Source organism: Leptodactylus fuscus, chromosome 7, assembly GCF_031893055.1.
Source record: "Leptodactylus fuscus isolate aLepFus1 chromosome 7, aLepFus1.hap2, whole genome shotgun sequence".
Classification (NCBI taxonomy): Eukaryota; Metazoa; Chordata; class Amphibia; order Anura; family Leptodactylidae; genus Leptodactylus; species Leptodactylus fuscus.
The window spans coordinates 142367581-142391625 of NC_134271.1; the positions used below are offsets into that span (position 1 = coordinate 142367581).

The window sequence follows — 24045 nt, forward strand, 5'->3', positions numbered from 1 at the left end:
CTGTGTTTGCACATATAGGAGGTCTCTGTATAGACACGTGTATATCTGTACATATATATCTCATCCATATACCCCAGCTCAGAGCTCGGGGTCACAGTGTAGCCCCTATATCTTAGTTGCCCGCTCCCTTATTCAGGGGCCTTGTATGTGTTTCCGATTATTTTATCTGCCGCTTTGGCTCTGCCTCTGGGTCGGCCCTTGACCTCTTGTTCCTGGCCGTTGCATTATGTAACTTGTGTTCCTCCGGTTCTATAAAATCCTCCCTGTAATATGATCTGCGGTTATTTATACAGTCTGCGCCATTCAATCCTACAAACACAATCACACGTCCGATAAGCCGGCGGCGTGTGTGTAAGCTCCGCACGATCCCTCTCGCCAAGGAGACTTTAATTCAATTTGGTGTCATGATCAGGCAGTGGAATACAATCCCCCGGGGTCATGTGTGTGACCGTCATACAACAAGCATTATAGTCCATGGGGTCTCTGTAGGTGTCTGCTATTTTAGTGATCTGCCTCTGATGGACCAGAAGCACAGACTCCCTGGCTCGGAAGGGAACGTAGGTTTAGGCTCTGTTCACACTACATCATATATACTATATATACAATGTACAGTATATCTCTTCTCTAGGAAGTATAGCTGTCTCTCTAGTGCCACCTATAGGTAACTACCATATAAGTCTATGTCCAATCTATAAAACAGCCTTGATACATGACTAGGGATATTGGCCAAATTGGTAGACAGCTGTTTCGGGGATCTTGTTCCTCATCTAAACAGAGCAGGGTACTGGTAGACCACATGAGGTGCCTGGGATACAATTCTGGGGGGTACGGGTACTCATTGAGGTCTCATTGTCATGTAGTATAATGGTCCCCTCAGTGCCCCTATAAGTAGTGCAATGGCCCTCATATACAATGGAATGACCCCTTCAGTGCCCCACATGTAATATAATGCCCCCCCAGTGCCCTGGATGTAATATATTACCCCCCCCCCCCAGTGCCTCACATGTAATATAATGGCCCCTCAGTGTCTCCACATGTAATATAATGGCCCCTCAGTGTCTCCACATGTAATATAATGGCCCCCCAGTGCCCTCACATGTAATATAATGGCCCCCCAGTGCCCCACATGTAATATATTACCCCCCCAGTGCCCCACATGTAATATAATGGCCCCTCAGTGTCTCCACATGTAATATAATGGCCCCCCAGTGCCCCACATGTAATATAATGGCCCCTCAGTGTCTCCACATGTAATATAATGGTCCCCCAGTGCCCCACATGTAATATAATGGCCCCCCAGTGCCCTCACATGTAATATAATGGCCCCCCAGTGCCCCACATGTAATATAATGGCCCCTCAGTGTCTCCACATGTAATATAATGGTCCCCCAGTGCCCCACATGTAATATAATGGCCCCCCAGTGCCCTCACATGTAATATAATGGCCCCTCAGTGTCTCCACATGTACTACAATTGCCCTCACATTCAGTAGAATGACCCCCCAGTGCCCTGCATGTAATATATTACCCCCCCCCCCCGTGCCCCACATGTAATATAATGGCCCCTCAGTGTCTCCACATGTAATATAATGGCCCCTCAGTGCCCTCACATGTAATATAAGGGCCCCCCAGTGCCCTCACATGTAATATAATGGCCCCTCAGTGTCTCCACATGTAATATAATGGCCCCCCAGTGCCCCACATGTAATATAATGGCCCCTCAGTGTCTCCACATGTACTACAATTGCCCTCACATTCAGTAGAATGACCCCCCCCAGTGCCCTGCATGTAATATATTACCCCCCCCCCCCCCGTGCCCCACATGTAATATAATGGCCCCTCAGTGTCTCCACATGTAATATAATGGCCCCTCAGTGCCCTCACATGTAATATAATGGCCCCCCAGTGCCCTCACATGTAATATAATGGCCCCTCAGTGCCCTCACATGTAATATAATGGCCCCTCAGTGTCTCCACATGTAATATAATGGCCCCCCAGTGCCCCACATGTAATATAATGGCCCCCCAGTGCCCTCACATGTAATATAATGGCCCCTCAGTGCCCTCACATGTAATATAATGGCCCCCCAGTGCCCTCACATGTAATATAATGGCCCCTCAGTGTCTCCACATGTAATATAATGGCCCCCCAGTGCCCCACATGTAATATAATGGCCCCCCCAGTGCCCCACATGTAATATAATGGCCCCTCAGTGTCTCCACATGTAATATAATGGCCCCTCAGTGCCCTCACATGTAATATAATGGCCCCTCAGTGTCTCCACATGTAATATAATGGCCCCCCCAGTGCCCCACATGTAATATAATGGCCCCTCAGTGCCCTCACATGTAATATAATGGCCCCCCAGTGCCCTCACATGTAATATAATGGCCCCTCAGTGTCTCCACATGTAATATAATGGCCCCCCAGTGCCCCACATGTAATATAATGGCCCCCCAGTGCCCCACATGTAATATAATGGCCCCTCAGTGTCTCCACATGTAATATAATGGCCCCTCAGTGCCCTCACATGTAATATAATGGCCCCCCAGTGCCCTCACATGTAATATAATGGCCCCTCAGTGTCTCCACATGTAATATAATGGCCCCCCAGTGCTCCACATGTAATATAATGGCCCCCCAGTGCCCTCACATGTAATATAATGGCCCCTCAGTGTCTCCACATGTAATATAATGGCCCCCCAGTGCCCCACATGTAATATAATGGCCCCCCAGTGCCCTCACATGTAATATAATGGCCCCTCAGTGTCTCCACATGTAATATAATGGCCCCCCAGTGCCCCACATGTAATATAATGGCCCCTCAGTGTCTCCACATGTAATATAATGGCCCCCCAGTGCCCTCACATGTAATATAATGGCCCCCCAGTGCCCTCACATGTAATATAATGGCCCCTCAGTGTCTCCACATGTAATATAATGGCCCCCCAGTGCCCCACATGTAATATAATGGCCCCTCAGTGTCTCCACATGTAATATAATGGCCCCTCAGTGTCTCCACATGTACTACAATTGCCCTCACATTCAGTAGAATGACCCCTTTAGAGCCCCACATGTAATATAATGGCCCCCACAGTACTGATGTAAGTGTTTGTTTCACTTGTAAAGTAAGGATGGCACCCGTGAATGTTCATTCTTAGTGGGGGGCAGTGGCTCTCACCATGGCGCGTGTCCTCCCCCCCTCCCCCCCTTCAGGGATAGCGGGGCGTACTCCCATAGGCAAGCATATCGCAGGTTGAGAACCCCTGCCCTAGCCCTGTAGTTTCCATGACCTGGATGCATTTCATACTCTGCTATTAGTCCTGATGATGGGGTACACCGGTCAGCCCCGGCCTGTGGCCATTACAATGATATATATTATATACTAGGTCTAGCCGGTTAGTTACTGGTATGGATCTATATGTATAATATACAGTTTGTATAGATTCTTCCACTACTATAGCGACAATGTCATGTGGAAATCAAGTTTTTTTTTTCATGTAGTGCCCTCTAGTGTCCAAATGGAATACAGCATCCGTTGTGAATTGTAGGGTTCACAACTTTTTCTGATTCCAGGGCCACGTGGTCGTAAGGCTGCCAAGGGGCGTAATAAAACTAAAGAGGTATTGCCATTTGGGATATTAGCAGTATAGCCATTTTGGTCTGACCGGTGGGGGTTACTACTGTGTTTTCGGTGCTGTCCATGTCCCAATTTCATCACTACCTGCATCCTCAGGGTGTAGATATAGGTGAATACAATGGTGAAGGCGGGAGGAGTCTGCGCCATCATTCACCACCTGTGAGGCAGGCGGGCGTCCTGCACTGACATCACTACATTGCATCTGTTGCTCCAAGTTGCTGAGAACAGAAATAATAATAATAATAATAATAAAATTTATTTATATAGCGCCAACATATTCCGCAGCACTGTACAATTTGAGCCTGGCCGCTGCATTCAGAATAGATTGTAGAGGGGAGAGTTTAGTGAGGGGAAGACCGATTAGTAAGGAGTTACAGTAGTCAAGGCGAGAATGAATCAGAGAGACAATAAGTGTCTTTAGTGTATCTCTGGTAAGGAAAGGGCGTATTCTGGAGATGTTTTTGAGGTGGAGGTGACATGAACGTGCGAGTGATTCAATATGAGGGGTGAAAGAAAGGTCTGCGTCAAACATAACCCCGAGGCAGCGGGCATGCTGCCTAGGAGTTATAGTAAGGCCTGAGACTGCAATGGATATATCAGGGACAGATCTATTAGATGGTGGAAACAGTAGTAGTTCAGTCTTAGAGAGATTTAGTGTCAGATAGAGCGAGGACATGATATTAGAGACAGCAGAGAGACAGTCACTGGTGTTCTGTATGAGTGCAGGGGTGATGTCACGGGAAGATGTGTATAATTGGGTGTCATCAGCATAAAGATGGTACCTGAAGCCAAATCTGGTGATGGTTTGTCCAATGGGGGCTGTGTAGAGAGAAAAGAGCAGGGGGCCTCGGACCGAGCCCTGAGGAACCCCAACAGCAAGGGAAAGAGGGGAAGAAACAGAGCCCGCAAATGATACACTGAAAGTGCGGCCTGAGAGATAAGAGGAGAACCAGGAGAGCGCAGTGTCCTCGAGGCCGACTGAGCGGAGCATAGTGAGGAGAAGATGATGGTCAACAGTGTCAATATCCCTTTAAAAGACAAACCTGGGCACAATTTACATTGTGTTATACCTAGTGCAGGGCTTGAGGGGCTGATGTACGGAACATAGAACAATGGCGATAGAATAGCAGTAAATATAGGTATGCCAGCCATATACTGATCTTATAATGGTGCCCGCCATACTGTAACCCAGCACCAGAGCGCCACCAGCAGGGGGTGCTCAGATGTATCTTCCAAGAACTGCACTGAACTCTATGACCCGTGACCGTGATGTCTATCTGACCCATGAATCTACAGACAATGTGTACGCAGTGGCGTAACTACCACCATAGCAGCGGTAGCAGCTGCCACAAGGCCCGGGACATTAGGGGCCCGGTGACAGCTGCTACTGCTGCTGTCATTATTCTCGGAGGTCTTTTCGGACCCCCGAGTATAATGATCGGGGGCCCCCTGCTGGTGGAATACTTTCCACCAACAGGGGGCCCCGAAGCTGCAGCAATGGCTGAGACACAGGAGCTGCATGTAGGTCTGGCTCCTGTCAGCGCTGCAGGACGCTCCCCCCTCTCTCCCCCCTCCCTTTCTCTGCTGTCCTCTGCCCACCAATGAGAGGAGGAGGCGGGGCTTATCCCTGCCGTCCAGCACAGAAGAGAAGAGGAAGAAGCTGCTCCAGGAAAATGAAACTGAAGCTACACAGGTACGTACTGGGGTTACTTATTACTATCAGGCATTTGGGGGGATTACTTGTGTTTTAGTAACTCCATGTGCCTCATAGTAATAGCAGTTAACCCCATCATCTCCCTCACATTAACCCCTGTTTGCCTCACCATAAGAGTTACTGATATGTGAGACATATGGGGGTAATAATAATGAAGATACTTTATTATTACCTCCATGTCTCTCACATATCAGTAACTCTTATGTGAGGTACACAGGGGTTAATGTGAGGGAGATGATGGGGTTAACTGTTATTAATATGAGGCACATGGAGTTACTAAATTGTAATGCACAGGACCAGATTTTTTTTTTATCCACAATTTGTCCTGGTATAGCGGTCAGCGGTGACAGTATTTAGTCCTGTAGGGGCCACTAAGGGACATAATACTGTGTGCAGGGGCCACTATTGGGTATAATACTGTGTGCAGGGGCCACTAAGGGACATAATACTGTGTGCAGGGGCCACTATGGGACATAATACTGTGTGCAGGGGCCTCTAAGGGACATAATACTGTGTACAGGGGCCTCTAAGGGACATAATACTGTGTACAGGGGCCTCTAAGGGACATAATACTGTGTGCAGGGGCCACTATGGGACATAATACTGTGTGCAGGGGCCACTAAGGGACATAATACTGTGTGCAGGGGCCACTATGGGACATAATACTGTGTGCAGGGGCCTCTAAGGGACATAATACTGTGTACAGGGGCCTCTAAGGGACATAATACTGTGTGCAGGGGCCACTATGGGACATAATACTGTGTGCAGGGGCCACTATGGGGGATAATACTGTGTGCAGGGGCCTCTAAGGGACATAATACTGTGTGCAGGGGCCACTATGGGACATAATACTGTGTGCAGGGGCCACTATGGGACATAATACTGTGTGCAGGGGCCACTATTGGGTATAATACTGTGTGCAGGGGCCACTATGGGACATAATACTGTGTGCAGGGGCCACTATTGGGTATAATACTGTGTGCAGGGGCCACTATTGGGTATAATACTGTGTGCAGGGGCCACTATTGGGTATAATACTGTGTGCAGGGGCCACTATTGGGTATAATACTGTGTGCAGGGGCCGCTATGGGACATAATAGAGCGCGCAGGAATGCGTAGGAGGGACTCGGTCGAGATCTTCGGTGTCGGGGGGGGGGCCCCATGTCAAAAGTTCGCCACGGGGCCCCGCCATTCCTAGTTACGCCACTGTGTGTACGTCCTGGTGGTTGGGGGCCACACAAAAAAACATTGTATGCCCTCAAACCTCAGGGTGTGCCCCCCCCCCCCCCAGTCTATAGTATTGTCCCCGACTGTACCCGGGCAATGGAAAGATTGGAGTAAATTCTGATCAAAATGAGTTTTCTGATCAATTCTTGACATATAAAACACAAAATGCAAAAAGTAGACAATAAATATCAGTACGGAAAGGAGTAGAAGGAAGACCTGCAGAGAACATCCTTACCTGTAGAGGGCGCTCCTGCATTTCAATCATCAAGATTGGCATTTAAAGGGGAAATCCATCTTTAAAATTGACACCAATTGTTACTTATTAAAACCAGATAGTAAAATCTGTTACTTTTTTCTAATCTGCTCTTATTTCCTGATTCTTTTCATTCTATTTTCTGTACATGACTGCAGCGGCGGCCATCTTGCTATTCCTCTACTGGGTTAACAGCATTTAGTGATACGCTTTACAGCACTGTCATGGCCATAGGCAGCAATAGTCTGGAGGTCTATGGGAGAGTTTTCTACACATGCTCTGCTCAGGGATGGGAAGTAGAAAAGTCGGGACATCATCTATCGTCTGTAGTGGATGTAGTAATGGGTCAGTGGTGTTATCTATAGCGGTGTTATCTTCTATTGTAATACCGTTTGTGATCTAAATGAGGTGACTGCTTCAAAGAAAACCCCCTACAGAACTGGCAAGTGCCTGTCTATTATTGGGCTTAGTGGCCAGAGTGAAAATTGCATTTTTTTTTTCAAATAAAAAATAAATAAATAAATAAATATATATATATATATATATATATATATATATATATATATATATATTAAATTTATAGATAGTGAGATTGAATATAAAATCATAAAAAATTCTTAAAAATAAAGTATAGTTTTTTTTAAAAAATCCATTTTTGGTGGCTTCTTCCTTTTTGGCGATCTTCCGATGTGTCATGGCGGGGTATCATGTGGTCACAATGCCGCAGTCTGTAAACGAGAGCGTGAAGAGAGATCCCCATGATGAGTGATGTGGCGGCACATGATCTTTCACCAGTAGGGGGGGCTATTTGCACCTCCAGGTACTATAAAGCTGCATAATCTGGTTTCTCTGTAACCTTGATGTGCCGTCATAGGAGCGCCCCTTTAAGTGTCCATAGACTCATTGAGAACAGAGATATCATCGCTCTCCGATTGTTTTGTGAAAACAGGAAGAACATAGAAGGTTACACAATAAGGAAAAAAAAGGGCTAAAATGAAGCGTTGCTGCTAACGAAAGAAAAAAACCAGACCCATCGTTCTTAAAAACTGCAAACCTCAGCGCGCTGGGTGCTCTTTCCATGACGTCGGTGATGAAGGGCGTGCTTTTCACGTTCAGATCTCTTGACACCTTCTTGACATCGCCTTATGTTGTGGCTTAGACTTTGTTTCCTGCCGCTGAGACTATACAAGCAATGAGCCGGAGTCGGGGACCAGCAGAGCGCCAGGCTTGAGCCCACGTCACCTATACGTTATCTATACGGTGACCAGGATGGCCTATGACTACCAGAATGGTAAGTGCCCACTTTCTTCTGGCTTCCTCCAGGTCCTCGGATTATACCGGACACTTTTTGACTCCTTCAAGTTCTGATTTTTGGTTCCTTGTCGCAGTAGGATCTGCAGTATATGGTCCAAAATCTTAGCCGCCATCTACATCTGAGGTTTCCTGGACCCGTCCTCCAAACCCCCCAGGAAATAGACCATAGTATCCTTCAAATTTGGGACCATTATTAGAAACTTGGCCCACCGGAGGACCCTCTGGTACTCTAGTGGGCACCCAAAAACCATACAAAACCTACAAACCCCTTATAGATAGTGCCCTGGTCTCGAAACCTGAGTCCCAAAGTGGATAAAATGCTATGCATTTTGTAAACGTCAACCCATAATGGACATCAAGGAACCCAAACCCTAAAAAATCCTTAAAACCTGGAATTTGATTGGATTCTGAAAATGTTCAGTTGCTCAGACAAGCAGGGTCCTAAGTTTGCCAGACTATTAGCATTGTTTTGTTTTGAGTGTTTGGGTATATTCAGGGCTTTGCCGTGCAGTATTTTTGCATGTTCTCATTTATAACCTGCATTGAAACCACAATAGGTGCCTATAGATGAGCGGCAGACCAAGCCACACACTGTTATGACTGTTGTTCACATTACTGCAGTACGTTCCATGGCTGCTTTTTCTGCCTGGTGGACTTAGTAAGGCTGGATTCACACTAGTGCTGGGAGACTTATACGGAGACTCCGCCACTGAATCAAAATCCTGCACACGGGGGACTTATTTCTCTCTGGTTTCAGATTGTTGGAAACTGGAAGGGAAACCTGTTGGACCCCATTATAGTCTATGGGGTCTGCGAGTGTCCGCGTGTAACTGATATTTAGAAGGCAGCGATTCCGTCTTTCGGGTCCCCATGTGGTTATTGCTCCAATGTAGGGTCAATTTTTCACATAGCAGTAAGGTGTATGACTGTACTGTGACATCACTGTGTGTATTATCTCTGTACTGTGACATCACTGTGTGTATTATCCCTGTACTGTGACATCACTGTGTGTATTATCCCTGTACTGTGACATCACTGTGTGTATTATCTCTGTACTGTGACATCACTGTGTGTATTATCTCTGTACTGTGACATCACTGTGTGTATTATCCCTGTACTGTGACATCACTGTGTGTATTATCCCCGTACTGTGACATCACTGTGTGTATTATCTCTGTACTGTGACATCACTGTGTGTATTATCTCTGTACTGTGACATCACTGTGTGTATTATCCCTGTACTGTGACATCACTGTGTGTATTATCTCTATACTGTGACATCACTGTGTGTATTATCCCTGTACTGTGACATCACTGTGTGTATTATCCCTATACTGTGACATCACTGTGTGTATTATCCCTATACTGTGACATCAAAGTGTGTATTATCCCTGTACTGTGACATCACTGTGTGTATTATCTCTGTACTGTGACATCACTGTGTGTATTATCCTGTACTGTGACATCACTGTGTGTATTATCCTGTACTGTGACATCACTGTGTGTATTATCTCTGTACTGTGACATCACTGTGTGTATTATCCTGTACTGTGACATCACTGTGTGTATTATCCCTGTACTGTGACATCACTGTGTGTATTATCCCTATACTGTGACATCACTGTGTGTATTATCTCTGTACTGTGACATCACTGTGTGTATTATCCCTGTACTGTGACATCACTGTGTGTATTATCTCTGTACTGTGACATCACCGTGTGTATTATCCTGTACTGTGACATCACTGTGTGTATTATCCCTGTACTGTGACATCACTGTGTGTATTATCCCTATACTGTGACATCACTGTGTGTATTATCTCTGTACTGTGACATCACTGTGTGTATTATCCCTGTACTGTGACATCACTGTGTGTATTATCTCTGTACTGTGACATCACTGTGTGTATTATCCCTGTACTGTGACATCACTGTGTGTATTATCTCTGTACTGTGACATCACTGTGTGTATTATCCTGTACTGTGACATCACTGTGTGTATTATCCTGTACTGTGACATCACTGTGTGTATTATCCTGTACTGTGACATCACTGTGTGTATTATCTCTGTACTGTGACATCACTGTGTGTATTATCCTGTACTGTGACATCACTGTGTGTATTATCCTGTACTGTGACATCACTGTGTGTATTATCCTGTACTGTGACATCACTGTGTGTATTATCTCTGTACTGTGACATCACTGTGTGTATTATCCTGTACTGTGACATCACTGTGTGTATTATCCCTGTACTGTGACATCACTGTGTGTATTATCCTGTACTGTGACATCACTGTGTGTATTATCCTGTACTGTGACATCACTGTGTGTATTATCCCTGTACTGTGACATCACTGTGTGTATTATCCCTGTACTGTGACATCACTGTGTGTATTATCCTGTACTGTGACATCACTGTGTGTATTATCTCTGTACTGTGACATCACTGTGTGTATTATCCCTGTACTGTGACATCACTGTGTGTATTATCCCTGTACAATGACATCACTGTGTGTATTATCCCTGTACTGTGACATCACTGTGTGTATTATCCCTGTACTGTGACATCACTGTGTGTATTATCCCTGTACTGTGACATCACTGTGTGTATTATCCCTGTACTGTGACATCACTGTGTGTATTATCCCTGTACTGTGACATCACTGTGTGTATTATCCCTGTACTGTGACATCACTGAGTATATTATCCCTGTACTGTGACATCACTGTGTAGTATCTCTGTACTGTGACATCACTGTGTGTATTATCTCTGTACTGTGACATCACTGTGTAGTATCTCTGTACTGTGACATCACTGTGTGTATTATCCTGTACTGTGACATCACTGTGTGTATTATCTCTTTACTGTGACATCACTGTGTGTATTATCCTGTACTGTGACATCACTGTGTGTATTATCTCTGTACTGTGACATCACTGTGTGTATTATCCCTGTACTGTGACATCACTGTGTGTATTATCTCTGTACTGTGACATCACTGTGTGTATTATCCCTGTACTGTGACATCACTGTGTGTATTATCTCTGTACTGTGACATCACTGTGTGTATTATCCTGTACTGTGACATCACTGTGTGTATTATCCCTGTACTGTGACATCACTGTGTGTATTATCTCTGTACTGTGACATCACTGTGTGTATTATCCCTGTACTGTGACAACACTGTGTGTATTATCCCTGTACTGTGACATCACTGTGTGTATTATCTCTGTACTGTGACATCACTGTGTGTATTATCTCTGTACTGTGACATCACTGTGTGTATTATCTATATACTGTGACATCACTGTGTGTATTATCCCTGTACTGTGACATCACTGTGTGTATTATCCCTATACTGTGACATCACTGTGTGTATTATCCCTGTACTGTGACATCACTGTGTGTATTATCTCTGTACTGTGACATCAAAGTGTGTATTATCCCTGTACTGTGACATCACTGTGTGTATTATCTCTGTACTGTGACATCACTGTGTGTATTATCCTGTACTGTGACATCACTGTGTGTATTATCCTGTACTGTGACATCACTGTGTGTATTATCTCTGTACTGTGACATCACTGTGTGTATTATCCTGTACTGTGACATCACTGTGTGTATTATCCCTGTACTGTGACATCACTGTGTGTATTATCCCTATACTGTGACATCACTGTGTGTATTATCTCTGTACTGTGACATCACTGTGTGTATTATCCCTGTACTGTGACATCACTGTGTGTATTATCTCTGTACTGTGACATCACTGTGTGTATTATCCTGTACTGTGACATCACTGTGTGTATTATCCCTGTACTGTGACATCACTGTGTGTATTATCCCTATACTGTGACATCACTGTGTGTATTATCTCTGTACTGTGACATCACTGTGTGTATTATCTCTGTACTGTGACATCACTGTGTGTATTATCCTGTACTGTGACATCACTGTGTGTATTATCCTGTACTGTAACATCACTGTGTATATTATCTCTGTACTGTGACATCACTGTGTGTATTATCCTGTACTGTGACATCACTGTGTGTATTATCCTGTACTGTGACATCACTGTGTGTATTATCCCTGTACTGTGACATCACTGTGTGTATTATCCCTGTACTGTGACATCACTGTGTGTATTATCGCTGTACTGTGACATCACTGTGTGTATTATCCCTGTACTGTGACATCACTGTGTGTATTATCTCTGTACTGTGACATCACTGTGTGTATTATCCCTGTACTGCGACATCACTGTGTGTATTATCCCAGTACTGCGACATCACTGTGTGTATTATCCTGTACTGTGACATCACTGTGTGTATTATCTCTGTACTGTGACATCACTGTGTGTATTATCTCTGTACTGTGACATCACTGTGTGTATTATCCTATACTGTGACATCACTGTGTGTATTATCCTGTACTGTGACATCACTGTGTGTATTATCTCTGTACTGTGACATCACTGTGTGTATTATCCCTGTACTGTGACATCACTGTGTGTATTATCCCTGTACAATGACATCACTGTGTGTATTATCCCTGTACTGTGACATCACTGTGTGTATTATCCCTGTACTGTGACATCACTGTGTGTATTATCCCTGTACTGTGACATCACTGTGTGTATTATCCCTGTACTGTGACATCACTGTGTGTATTATCCCTGTACTGTGACATCACTGAGTATATTATCCCTGTACTGTGACATCACTGTGTAGTATCTCTGTACTGTGACATCACTGTGTGTATTATCTCTGTACTGTGACATCACTGTGTAGTATCTCTGTACTGTGACATCACTGTGTGTATTATCCTGTACTGTGACATCACTGTGTGTATTATCTCTGTACTGTGACATCACTGTGTGTATTATCCCTGTACTGTGACATCACTGTGTGTATTATCCCTGTACTGTGACATCACTGTGTGTATTATCCCTGTACTGTGACATCACTATGTGTATTATCCCTGTACTGTGACATCACTATGTGTATTATCCCTGTACTGTGACATCACTGTGTGTATTATCTCTGTACTGTGACATCACTGTGTGTATTATCCTGTACTGTGACATCACTGTGTGTATTATCTCTGTACTGTGACATCACTGTGTGTATTATCTCTGTACTGTGACATCACTGTGTGTATTATCCTATACTGTGACATCACTGTGTGTATTATCCTGTACTGTGACATCACTGTGTGTATTATCTCTGTACTGTGACATCACTGTGTGTATTATCCCTGTACTGTGACATCACTGTGTGTATTATCCCTGTACTGTGACATCACTGTGTGTATTATCCCTGTACTGTGACATCACTGTGTGTATTATCCCTGTACTGTGACATCACTATGTGTATTATCCCTGTACTGTGACATCACTGTGTGTATTATCTCTGTACTGTGACATCACTGAGTATATTATCCCTGTACTGTGACATCACTGTGTGTATTATCCTGTACTGTGACATCACTGTGTAGTATCTCTGTACTGTGACATCACTGTGTGTATTATTCCTGTACTGTGACATCACTGTGTGTATTATCTCTGTACTGTGACATCACTGTGTAGTATCTCTGTACTGTGACATCACTGTGTGTATTATCCTGTACTGTGACATCACTGTGTGTATTATCTCTTTACTGTGACATCACTGTGTGTATTATCTCTGTACTGTGACATCACTGTGTGTATTATCTCTGTACTGTGACATCACTGTGTATTATCCCTGTACTGTGACATCACTGTGTGTATTATCCCTGTACTGTGACATCACTGTGTGTATTATCCCTGTACTGTGACATCACTGTGTGTATTATCCCTGTACTGTGACATCACTGTGTAGTATCTCTGTAATGTGACATCACTGTGTGTATTATTCCTGTACTGTGACATCACTGTGTGTATTATCTCTGTACTGTGACATCACTGTGTAGTATCTCTGTACTGTGACATCACTGTGTGTATTATCCTGTACTGTGACATCACTGTGTGTATTATCTCTTTACTGTGACATCACTGTGTGTTTTATCTCTGTACTGTGACATCACTGTGTGTATTATCTCTGTACTGTGACATCACTGTGTGTATTATCCTGTACTGTGACATCACTGTGTGTATTATCCCTGTACTGTGACATCACTGTGTGTATTATCCTGTACTGTGACATCACTGTGTGTATTATCCCTGTACTGTGACATCACTGTGTGTATTATCCCTGTACTGTGACATCACTGTGTGTATTATCCCTGTACTGTGACATCACTGTGTGTATTATCACTGTACTGTGACATCACTGTGTGTATTATTCCTGTACTGTGACATCACTGTGTGTATTATCCTGTACTGTGACATCACTGTGTGTATTATCCTGTACTGTGACATCACTGTGTGTATTATCTCTGTACTGTGACATCACTGTGTGTATTATCCCTGTACTGTGACATCACTGTGTGTATTATCCCTGTACTGTGACATCACTGTGTGTATTATCCTGTACTGTGACATCACTGTGTGTATTATCCCTGTACTGTGACATCACTGTGTAGTATCTCTGTACTGTGACATCACTGTGTGTATTATCCTGTACTGTGACATCACTGTGTGTATTATCCCTGTACTGTGACATCACTGTGTGTATAATCCCTGTACTGTGACATCACTGTGTGTATTATCCCTGTACTGTGACATCACTGTGTGTATTATCCCTGTACTGTGACATCACTATGTGTATTATCCCTGTACTGTGACATCACTGTGTGTATTATCCTGTACTGTGACATCACTGTGTGTATTATCCTGTACTGTGACATCACTGTGTGTATTATCCCTGTACTGTGACATCACTGTGTGTATTATCCTGTACTGTGACATCACTGTGTGTATTATCCCTGTACTGTGACATCACTGTGTAGTATCTCTGTGCTGTGACATCACTGTGTGTATTATCCTGTACTGTGACATCACTGTGTGTATTATCCCTGTACTGTGACATCACTGTGTGTATAATCCCTGTACTGTGACATCACTGTGTGTATTATCCCTGTACTGTGACATCACTGTGTGTATTATCCCTGTACTGTGACATCACTATGTGTATTATCCCTGTACTGTGACATCACTGTGTGTATTATCTCTGTACTGTGACATCACTGAGTATATTATCCCTGTACTGTGACATCACTATGTGTATTATCTCTGTACTGTGACATCACTGTGTGTATTATCCTGTACTGTGACATCACTATGTGTATTATCCCTGTACTGTGACATCACTGTGTGTATTATCTCTGTACTGTGACATCACTGAGTATATTATCTCTGTACTGTGACATCACTGTGTGTATTATCTCTGTACTGCGACATCACTGTGTGTATTATCCTGTACTGTGACATCACTGTGTGTATTATCCCTGTACTGTGACATCACTGTGTGTATTATCCCTGTACTGTGACATCACTGTGTGTATTATCCCTGTACTGTGACATCACTGTGTGTATTATCCCTGTACTGTGACATCACTGTGTGTATTATCCCTGTACTGTGACATCACTGTGTGTATTATCCTGTACTGTGACATCACTGTGTGTATTATCTCTTTACTGTGACATCACTGTGTGTATTATCCTGTACTGTGACATCACTGTGTGTATTATCTCTGTACTGTGACATCACTGTGTGTATTATCCCTGTACTGTGACATCACTGTGTGTATTATCCCTGTACTGTGACATCACTGTGTGTATTATCCCTGTACTGTGACATCACTGTGTGTATTATCCCTGTACTGTGACATCACTGTGTGTATTATCCCTGTACTGTGACATCACTGTGTGTATTATCCTGTACTGTGACATCACTGTGTGTATTATCTCTTTACTGTGACATCACTGTGTGTATTATCCTGTACTGTGACATCACTGTGTGTATTATCTCTGTACTGTGACATCACTGTGTGTATTATCCCTGTACTGTGACATCACTGTGTGTATTATCCCTGTACTGTGACATCACTGTGTGTATTATCCCTGTACTGTGACATCACTGTGTGTATTATCCCTGTACTGTGACATCACTGTGTGTATTATCCCTGTACTGTGACATCACTGTGTGTATTATCTCTGTACTGTGACATCACTGTGTGTATTATCCTGTACTGTGACATCACTGTGTGTATTATCCCTGTACTGTGACATCACTGTGTGTATTATCCCTGTACTGTGACATCACTGTGTGTATTATCCTGTATTGTGACATCACTGTGTGTATTATCTCTGTACTGTGACATCACTGTGTGTATTATCCCTGTACTGTGACATCACTGTGTGTATTATCTCTGTACTGTGACATCACTGAGTATATTATCCCTGTACTGTGACATCACTGTGTAGTATCTCTGTACTGTGACATCACTGTGTGTATTATTCCTGTACTGTGACATCACTGTGTGTATTATCTCTGTACTGTGACATCACTGTGTGCATTATCTCTGTACTGTGACATCACTGTGTGTATTATCCCTGTACTGTGACATCACTGAGTATATTATCCCTGTACTGTGACATCACTGTGTAGTATCTCTGTACTGTGACATCACTGTGTGTATTATTCCTGTACTGTGACATCACTGTGTGTATTATCTCTGTACTGTGACATCACTGTGTAGTATCTCTGTACTGTGACATCACTGTGTGTATTATCCTGTACTGTGACATCACTGTGTGTATTATCTCTGTACTGTGACATCACTGTGTGTATTATCCCTGTACTGTGACATCACTGTGTGTATTATCCTGTACTGTGACATCACTGTGTGTATTATCCCTGTACTGTGACATCACTGTGTGTATTATCCCTGTACTGTGACATCACTGTGTGTATTATCTCTGTACTGTGACATCACTGTGTGTATTATCCCTGTACTGTGACATCACTGTGTGTATTATCCTGTACTGTGACATCACTGTGTGTATTATCTCTGTACTGTGACATCACTGTGTGTATTATCTCTGTACTGTGACATCACTGTGTGTATTATCCCTGTACTGTGACATCACTGTGTGTATTATCCCTGTACTGTGACATCACTGTGTGTATTATCTCTGTACTGTGACATCACTGTGTGTATTATCCCTGTACTGTGACATCACTGTGTGTATTATCTCTGTACTGTGACATCACTGTGTGTATTATCTCTGTACTGTGACATCACTGTGTGTATTATCTCTGTACTGTGACATCACTGTGTGTATTATCTCTGTACTGTGACATCACTGTGTGTATTATCTCTGTACTGTGACATCACTGTGTGTATTATCTCTGTACTGTGACATCACTGTGTGTATTATCCCTGTACTGTGACATCACTGTGTGTATTATCCCTGTACTGTGACATCACTGTGTGTATTATCTCTGTACTGTGACATCACTGTGTAGTATCTCTGTACTGTGACATCACTGTGTGTATTATCTCTGTACTGTGACATCACTGTGTAGTATCTCTGTACTGTGACATCACTGTGTGTAATATCTCTGTACTGTGACATCTCTGTGTAGTATCTCTGTACTGTGACATCACTGTGTGTATTATCCTGCACTGTGACATCACTGTGTGTATTATCCTGTACTGTGACATCACTGTGTGTATTATCTCTGTACTGTGACATCACTGTGTGTATTATCTCTGTACTGTGACATCACTGTGTGTATTATCCCTGTACTGTGACATCACTGTGTGTATTATCCCTGTACTGTGACATCACTGTGTGTATTATCCCTGTACTGTGACATCACTGTGTGTATTATCCCTGTACTGTGACATCACTGTGTGTATTATCCCTGTACTGTGACATCACTGTTTGTATTATCTCTGTACTGTGACATCACTGTGTGTATTATCCCTGTACTGTGACATCACTGTGTGTATTATTCTGTACTGTGACATCACTGTGTGTATTATCCCTGTACTGTGACATCACTGTGTGTATTATCTCTGTACTGTGACATCACTGTGTGTATTATCCCTGTACTGTGACATCACTGTGTGTAATATCTCTGTACTGTGACATCACTGTGTAGTATCTCTGTACTGTGACATCACTGTGTGTATTATCCTGCACTGTGACATCACTGTGTGTATTATCCTGTACTGTGACATCACTGTGTGTATTATCTCTGTACTGTGACATCACTGTGTGTATTATCTCTGTACTGTGACATCACTGTGTGTATTATCCCTGTACTGTGACATCACTGTGTGTATTATCCCTGTACTGTGACATCACTGTGTGTATTATCCCTGTACTGTGACATCACTGTGTGTATTATCCCTGTACTGTGACATCACTGTGTGTATTATCTCTGTACTGTGACATCACTGTGTGTATTATCCCTGTACTGCGACATCACTGTGTGTATTATCCCAGTACTGCGACATCACTGTGTGTATTATCCTGTACTGTGACATCACTGTGTGTATTATCTCTGTACTGTGACATCACTGTGTGTATTATCTCTGTACTGTGACATCACTGTGTGTATTATCCTATACTGTGACATCACTGTGTGTATTATCCTGTACTGTGACATCACTGTGTGTATTATCTCTGTACTGTGACATCACTGTGTGTATTATCCCTGTACTGTGACATCACTGTGTGTATTATCCCTGTACAATGACATCACTGTGTGTATTATCCCTGTACTGTGACATCACTGTGTGTATTATCCCTGTACTGTGACATCACTGTGTGTATTATCCCTGTACTGTGACATCACTGTGTGTATTATCCCTGTACTGTGACATCACTGTGTGTATTATCCCTGTACTGTGACATCACTGAGTATATTATCCCTGTACTGTGACATCACTGTGTAGTATCTCTGTACTGTGACATCACTGTGTGTATTATCTCTGTACTGTGACATCACTGTGTAGTATCTCTGTACTGTGACATCACTGTGTGTATTATCCTGTACTGTGACATCACTGTGTGTATTATCTCTTTACTGTGACATCACTGTGTGTATTATCCTGTACTGTGACATCACTGTGTGTATTATCTCTGTACTGTGACATCACTGTGTGTATTATCCCTGTACTGTGACATCACTGTGTGTATTATCCCTGTACTGTGACATCACTGTGTGTATTATCCCTGTACTGTGACATCACTATGTGTATTATCCCTGTACTGTGACATCACTATGTGTATTATCCCTGTACTGTGACATCACTGTGTGTATTATCTCTGTACTGTGACATCACTGTGTGTATTATCCTGTACTGTGACATCACTGTGTGTATTATCTCTGTACTGTGACATCACTGTGTGTATTATCTCTGTACTGTGACATCACTGTGTGTATTATCCTATACTGTGACATCACTGTGTGTATTATCCTGTACTGTGACATCACTGTGTGTATTATCTCTGTACTGTGACATCACTGTGTGTATTATCCCTGTACTGTGACATCACTGTGTGTATTATCCCTGTACTGTGACATCACTGTGTGTATTATCCCTGTACTGTGACATCACTGTGTGTATTATCCCTGTACTGTGACATCACTATGTGTATTATCCCTGTACTGTGACATCACTGTGTGTATTATCTCTGTACTGTGACATCACTGAGTATATTATCCCTGTACTGTGACATCACTGTGTGTATTATCCTGTACTGTGACATCACTGTGTAGTATCTCTGTACTGTGACATCACTGTGTGTATTATTCCTGTACTGTGACATCACTGTGTGTATTATCTCTGTACTGTGACATCACTGTGTAGTATCTCTGTACTGTGACATCACTGTGTGTATTATCCTGTACTGTGACATCACTGTGTGTATTATCTCTTTACTGTGACATCACTGTGTGTATTATCTCTGTACTGTGACATCACTGTGTGTATTATCTCTGTACTGTGACATCACTGTGTATTATCCCTGTACTGTGACATCACTGTGTGTATTATCCCTGTACTGTGACATCACTGTGTGTATTATCCCTGTACTGTGACATCACTGTGTGTATTATCCCTGTACTGTGACATCACTGTGTAGTATCTCTGTAATGTGACATCACTGTGTGTATTATTCCTGTACTGTGACATCACTGTGTGTATTATCTCTGTACTGTGACATCACTGTGTAGTATCTCTGTACTGTGACATCACTGTGTGTATTATCCTGTACTGTGACATCACTGTGTGTATTATCTCTTTACTGTGACATCACTGTGTGTTTTATCTCTGTACTGTGACATCACTGTGTGTATTATCTCTGTACTGTGACATCACTGTGTGTATTATCCTGTACTGTGACATCACTGTGTGTATTATCCCTGTACTGTGACATCACTGTGTGTATTATCCTGTACTGTGACATCACTGTGTGTATTATCCCTGTACTGTGACATCACTGTGTGTATTATCCCTGTACTGTGACATCACTGTGTGTATTATCCCTGTACTGTGACATCACTGTGTGTATTATCACTGTACTGTGACATCACTGTGTGTATTATTCCTGTACTGTGACATCACTGTGTGTATTATCCTGTACTGTGACATCACTGTGTGTATTATCCTGTACTGTGACATCACTGTGTGTATTATCCCTGTACTGTGACATCACTGTGTGTATTATCCTGTACTGTGACATCACTGTGTGTATTATCCCTGTACTGTGACATCACTGTGTAGTATCTCTGTACTGTGACATCACTGTGTGTATTATCCTGTACTGTGACATCACTGTGTGTATTATCCCTGTACTGTGACATCACTGTGTGTATAATCCCTGTACTGTGACATCACTGTGTGTATTATCCCTGTACTGTGACATCACTGTGTGTATTATCCCTGTACTGTGACATCACTATGTGTATTATCCCTGTACTGTGACATCACTGTGTGTATTATCCTGTACTGTGACATCACTGTGTGTATTATCCTGTACTGTGACATCACTGTGTGTATTATCCCTGTACTGTGACATCACTGTGTGTATTATCCTGTACTGTGACATCACTGTGTGTATTATCCCTGTACTGTGACATCACTGTGTAGTATCTCTGTGCTGTGACATCACTGTGTGTATTATCCTGTACTGTGACATCACTGTGTGTATTATCCCTGTACTGTGACATCACTGTGTGTATAATCCCTGTACTGTGACATCACTGTGTGTATTATCCCTGTACTGTGACATCACTGTGTGTATTATCCCTGTACTGTGACATCACTATGTGTATTATCCCTGTACTGTGACATCACTGTGTGTATTATCTCTGTACTGTGACATCACTGAGTATATTATCCCTGTACTGTGACATCACTATGTGTATTATCTCTGTACTGTGACATCACTGTGTGTATTATCCTGTACTGTGACATCACTATGTGTATTATCCCTGTACTGTGACATCACTGTGTGTATTATCTCTGTACTGTGACATCACTGAGTATATTATCTCTGTACTGTGACATCACTGTGTGTATTATCTCTGTACTGCGACATCACTGTGTGTATTATCCTGTACTGTGACATCACTGTGTGTATTATCTCTGTACTGTGACATCACTGTGTGTATTATCCCTGTACTGTGACATCACTGTGTGTATTATCCCTGTACTGTGACATCACTGTGTGTATTATCCCTGTACTGTGACATCACTGTGTGTATTATCCCTGTACTGTGACATCACTGTGTGTATTATCCCTGTACTGTGACATCACTGTGTGTATTATCCTGTACTGTGACATCACTGTGTGTATTATCTCTTTACTGTGACATCACTGTGTGTATTATCCTGTACTGTGACATCACTGTGTGTATTATCTCTGTACTGTGACATCACTGTGTGTATTATCCCTGTACTGTGACATCACTGTGTGTATTATCCCTGTACTGTGACATCACTGTGTGTATTATCCCTGTACTGTGACATCACTGTGTGTATTATCCCTGTACTGTGACATCACTGTGTGTATTATCCCTGTACTGTGACATCACTGTGTGTATTATCTCTGTACTGTGACATCACTGTGTGTATTATCCTGTACTGTGACATCACTGTGTGTATTATCCCTGTACTGTGACATCACTGTGTGTATTATCCCTGTACTGTGACATCACTGTGTGTATTATCCTGTATTGTGACATCACTGTGTGTATTATCTCTGTACTGTGACATCACTGTGTGTATTATCCCTGTACTGTGACATCACTGTGTGTATTATCTCTGTACTGTGACATCACTGAGTATATTATCCCTGTACTGTGACATCACTGTGTAGTATCTCTGTACTGTGACATCACTGTGTGTATTATTCCTGTACTGTGACATCACTGTGTGTATTATCTCTGTACTGTGACATCACTGTGTGCATTATCTCTGTACTGTGACATCACTGTGTGTATTATCCCTGTACTGTGACATCACTGAGTATATTATCCCTGTACTGTGACATCACTGTGTAGTATCTCTGTACTGTGACATCACTGTGTGTATTATTCCTGTACTGTGACATCACTGTGTGTATTATCTCTGTACTGTGACATCACTGTGTAGTATCTCTGTACTGTGACATCACTGTGTGTATTATCCTGTACTGTGACATCACTGTGTGTATTATCTCTGTACTGTGACATCACTGTGTGTATTATCCCTGTACTGTGACATCACTGTGTGTATTATCCTGTACTGTGACATCACTGTGTGTATTATCTCTGTACTGTGACATCACTGTGTGTATTATCCCTGTACTGTGACATCACTGTGTGTATTATCTCTGTACTGTGACATCACTGTGTGTATTATCTCTGTACTGTGACATCACTGTGTAGTATCTCTGTACTGTGACATCACTGTGTGTATTATCTCTGTACTGTGACATCACTGTGTGTATTATCTCTGTACTGTGACATCACTGTGTGTATTATCCCTGTACTGTGACATCACTGTGTGTATTATCCCTGTACTGTGACATCACTGTGTGTATTATCTCTGTACTGTGACATCACTGTGTAGTATCTCTGTACTGTGACATCACTGTGTAGTATCTCTGTACTGTGACATCACTGTGTGTAATATCTCTGTACTGTGACATCACTGTGTAGTATCTCTGTACTGTGACATCACTGTGTGTATTATCCTGCACTGTGACATCACTGTGTGTATTATCCTGTACTGTGACATCACTGTGTGTATTATCTCTGTACTGTGACATCACTGTGTGTATTATCTCTGTACTGTGACATCACTGTGTGTATTATCCCTGTACTGTGACATCACTGTGTGTATTATCCCTGTACTGTGACATCACTGTGTGTATTATCCCTGTACTGTGACATCACTGTGTGTATTATCCCTGTACTGTGACATCACTGTGTGTATTATCTCTGTACTGTGACATCACTGTTTGTATTATCTCTGTACTGTGACATCACTGTGTGTATTATCCCTGTACTGTGACATCATTGTGTGTATTATCTCTTTACTGTGACATCACTGTGTGTATTATCCTGTACTGTGACATCACTATGTGTATTATCCCTGTACTGTGACATCACTGTGTGTATTATTCCTGTACTGTGACATCACTGTGTGTATTATATCTGTACTGTGACATCACTGTGTGTATTATCCTGTACTGTGACATCACTGTGTGTATTATCTCTTTACTGTGACATCACTGTGTGTATTATCTCTGTACTGTGACATCACTGTGTGTATTATCTCTGTACTGTGACATCACTGTGTGTATTATCCCTGTACTGTGACATCACTGTGTGTATTATCCTGTACTGTGACATCACTGTGTGTATTATCCTGTACTGTGACATCACTGAGTGTATTATCCTGTACTG

At 42.7% G+C, this 24045-nt stretch overlaps 1 protein-coding gene across 1 annotated transcript in view; it reads left to right on the top strand.

Moving 5' to 3' along the window:
- The first annotated feature begins 8103 nt into the window (after positions 1-8103).
- The window catches only part of SH2D2A (SH2 domain containing 2A), a 32244-nt gene continuing 16302 nt past the window's right edge, over positions 8104-24045 (top strand). The window contains exon 1 of the mRNA XM_075283543.1: positions 8104-8125. Coding sequence (XP_075139644.1) covers positions 8104-8125 — 22 coding nt within the window. The remainder of the gene's footprint in view (positions 8126-24045) is intronic.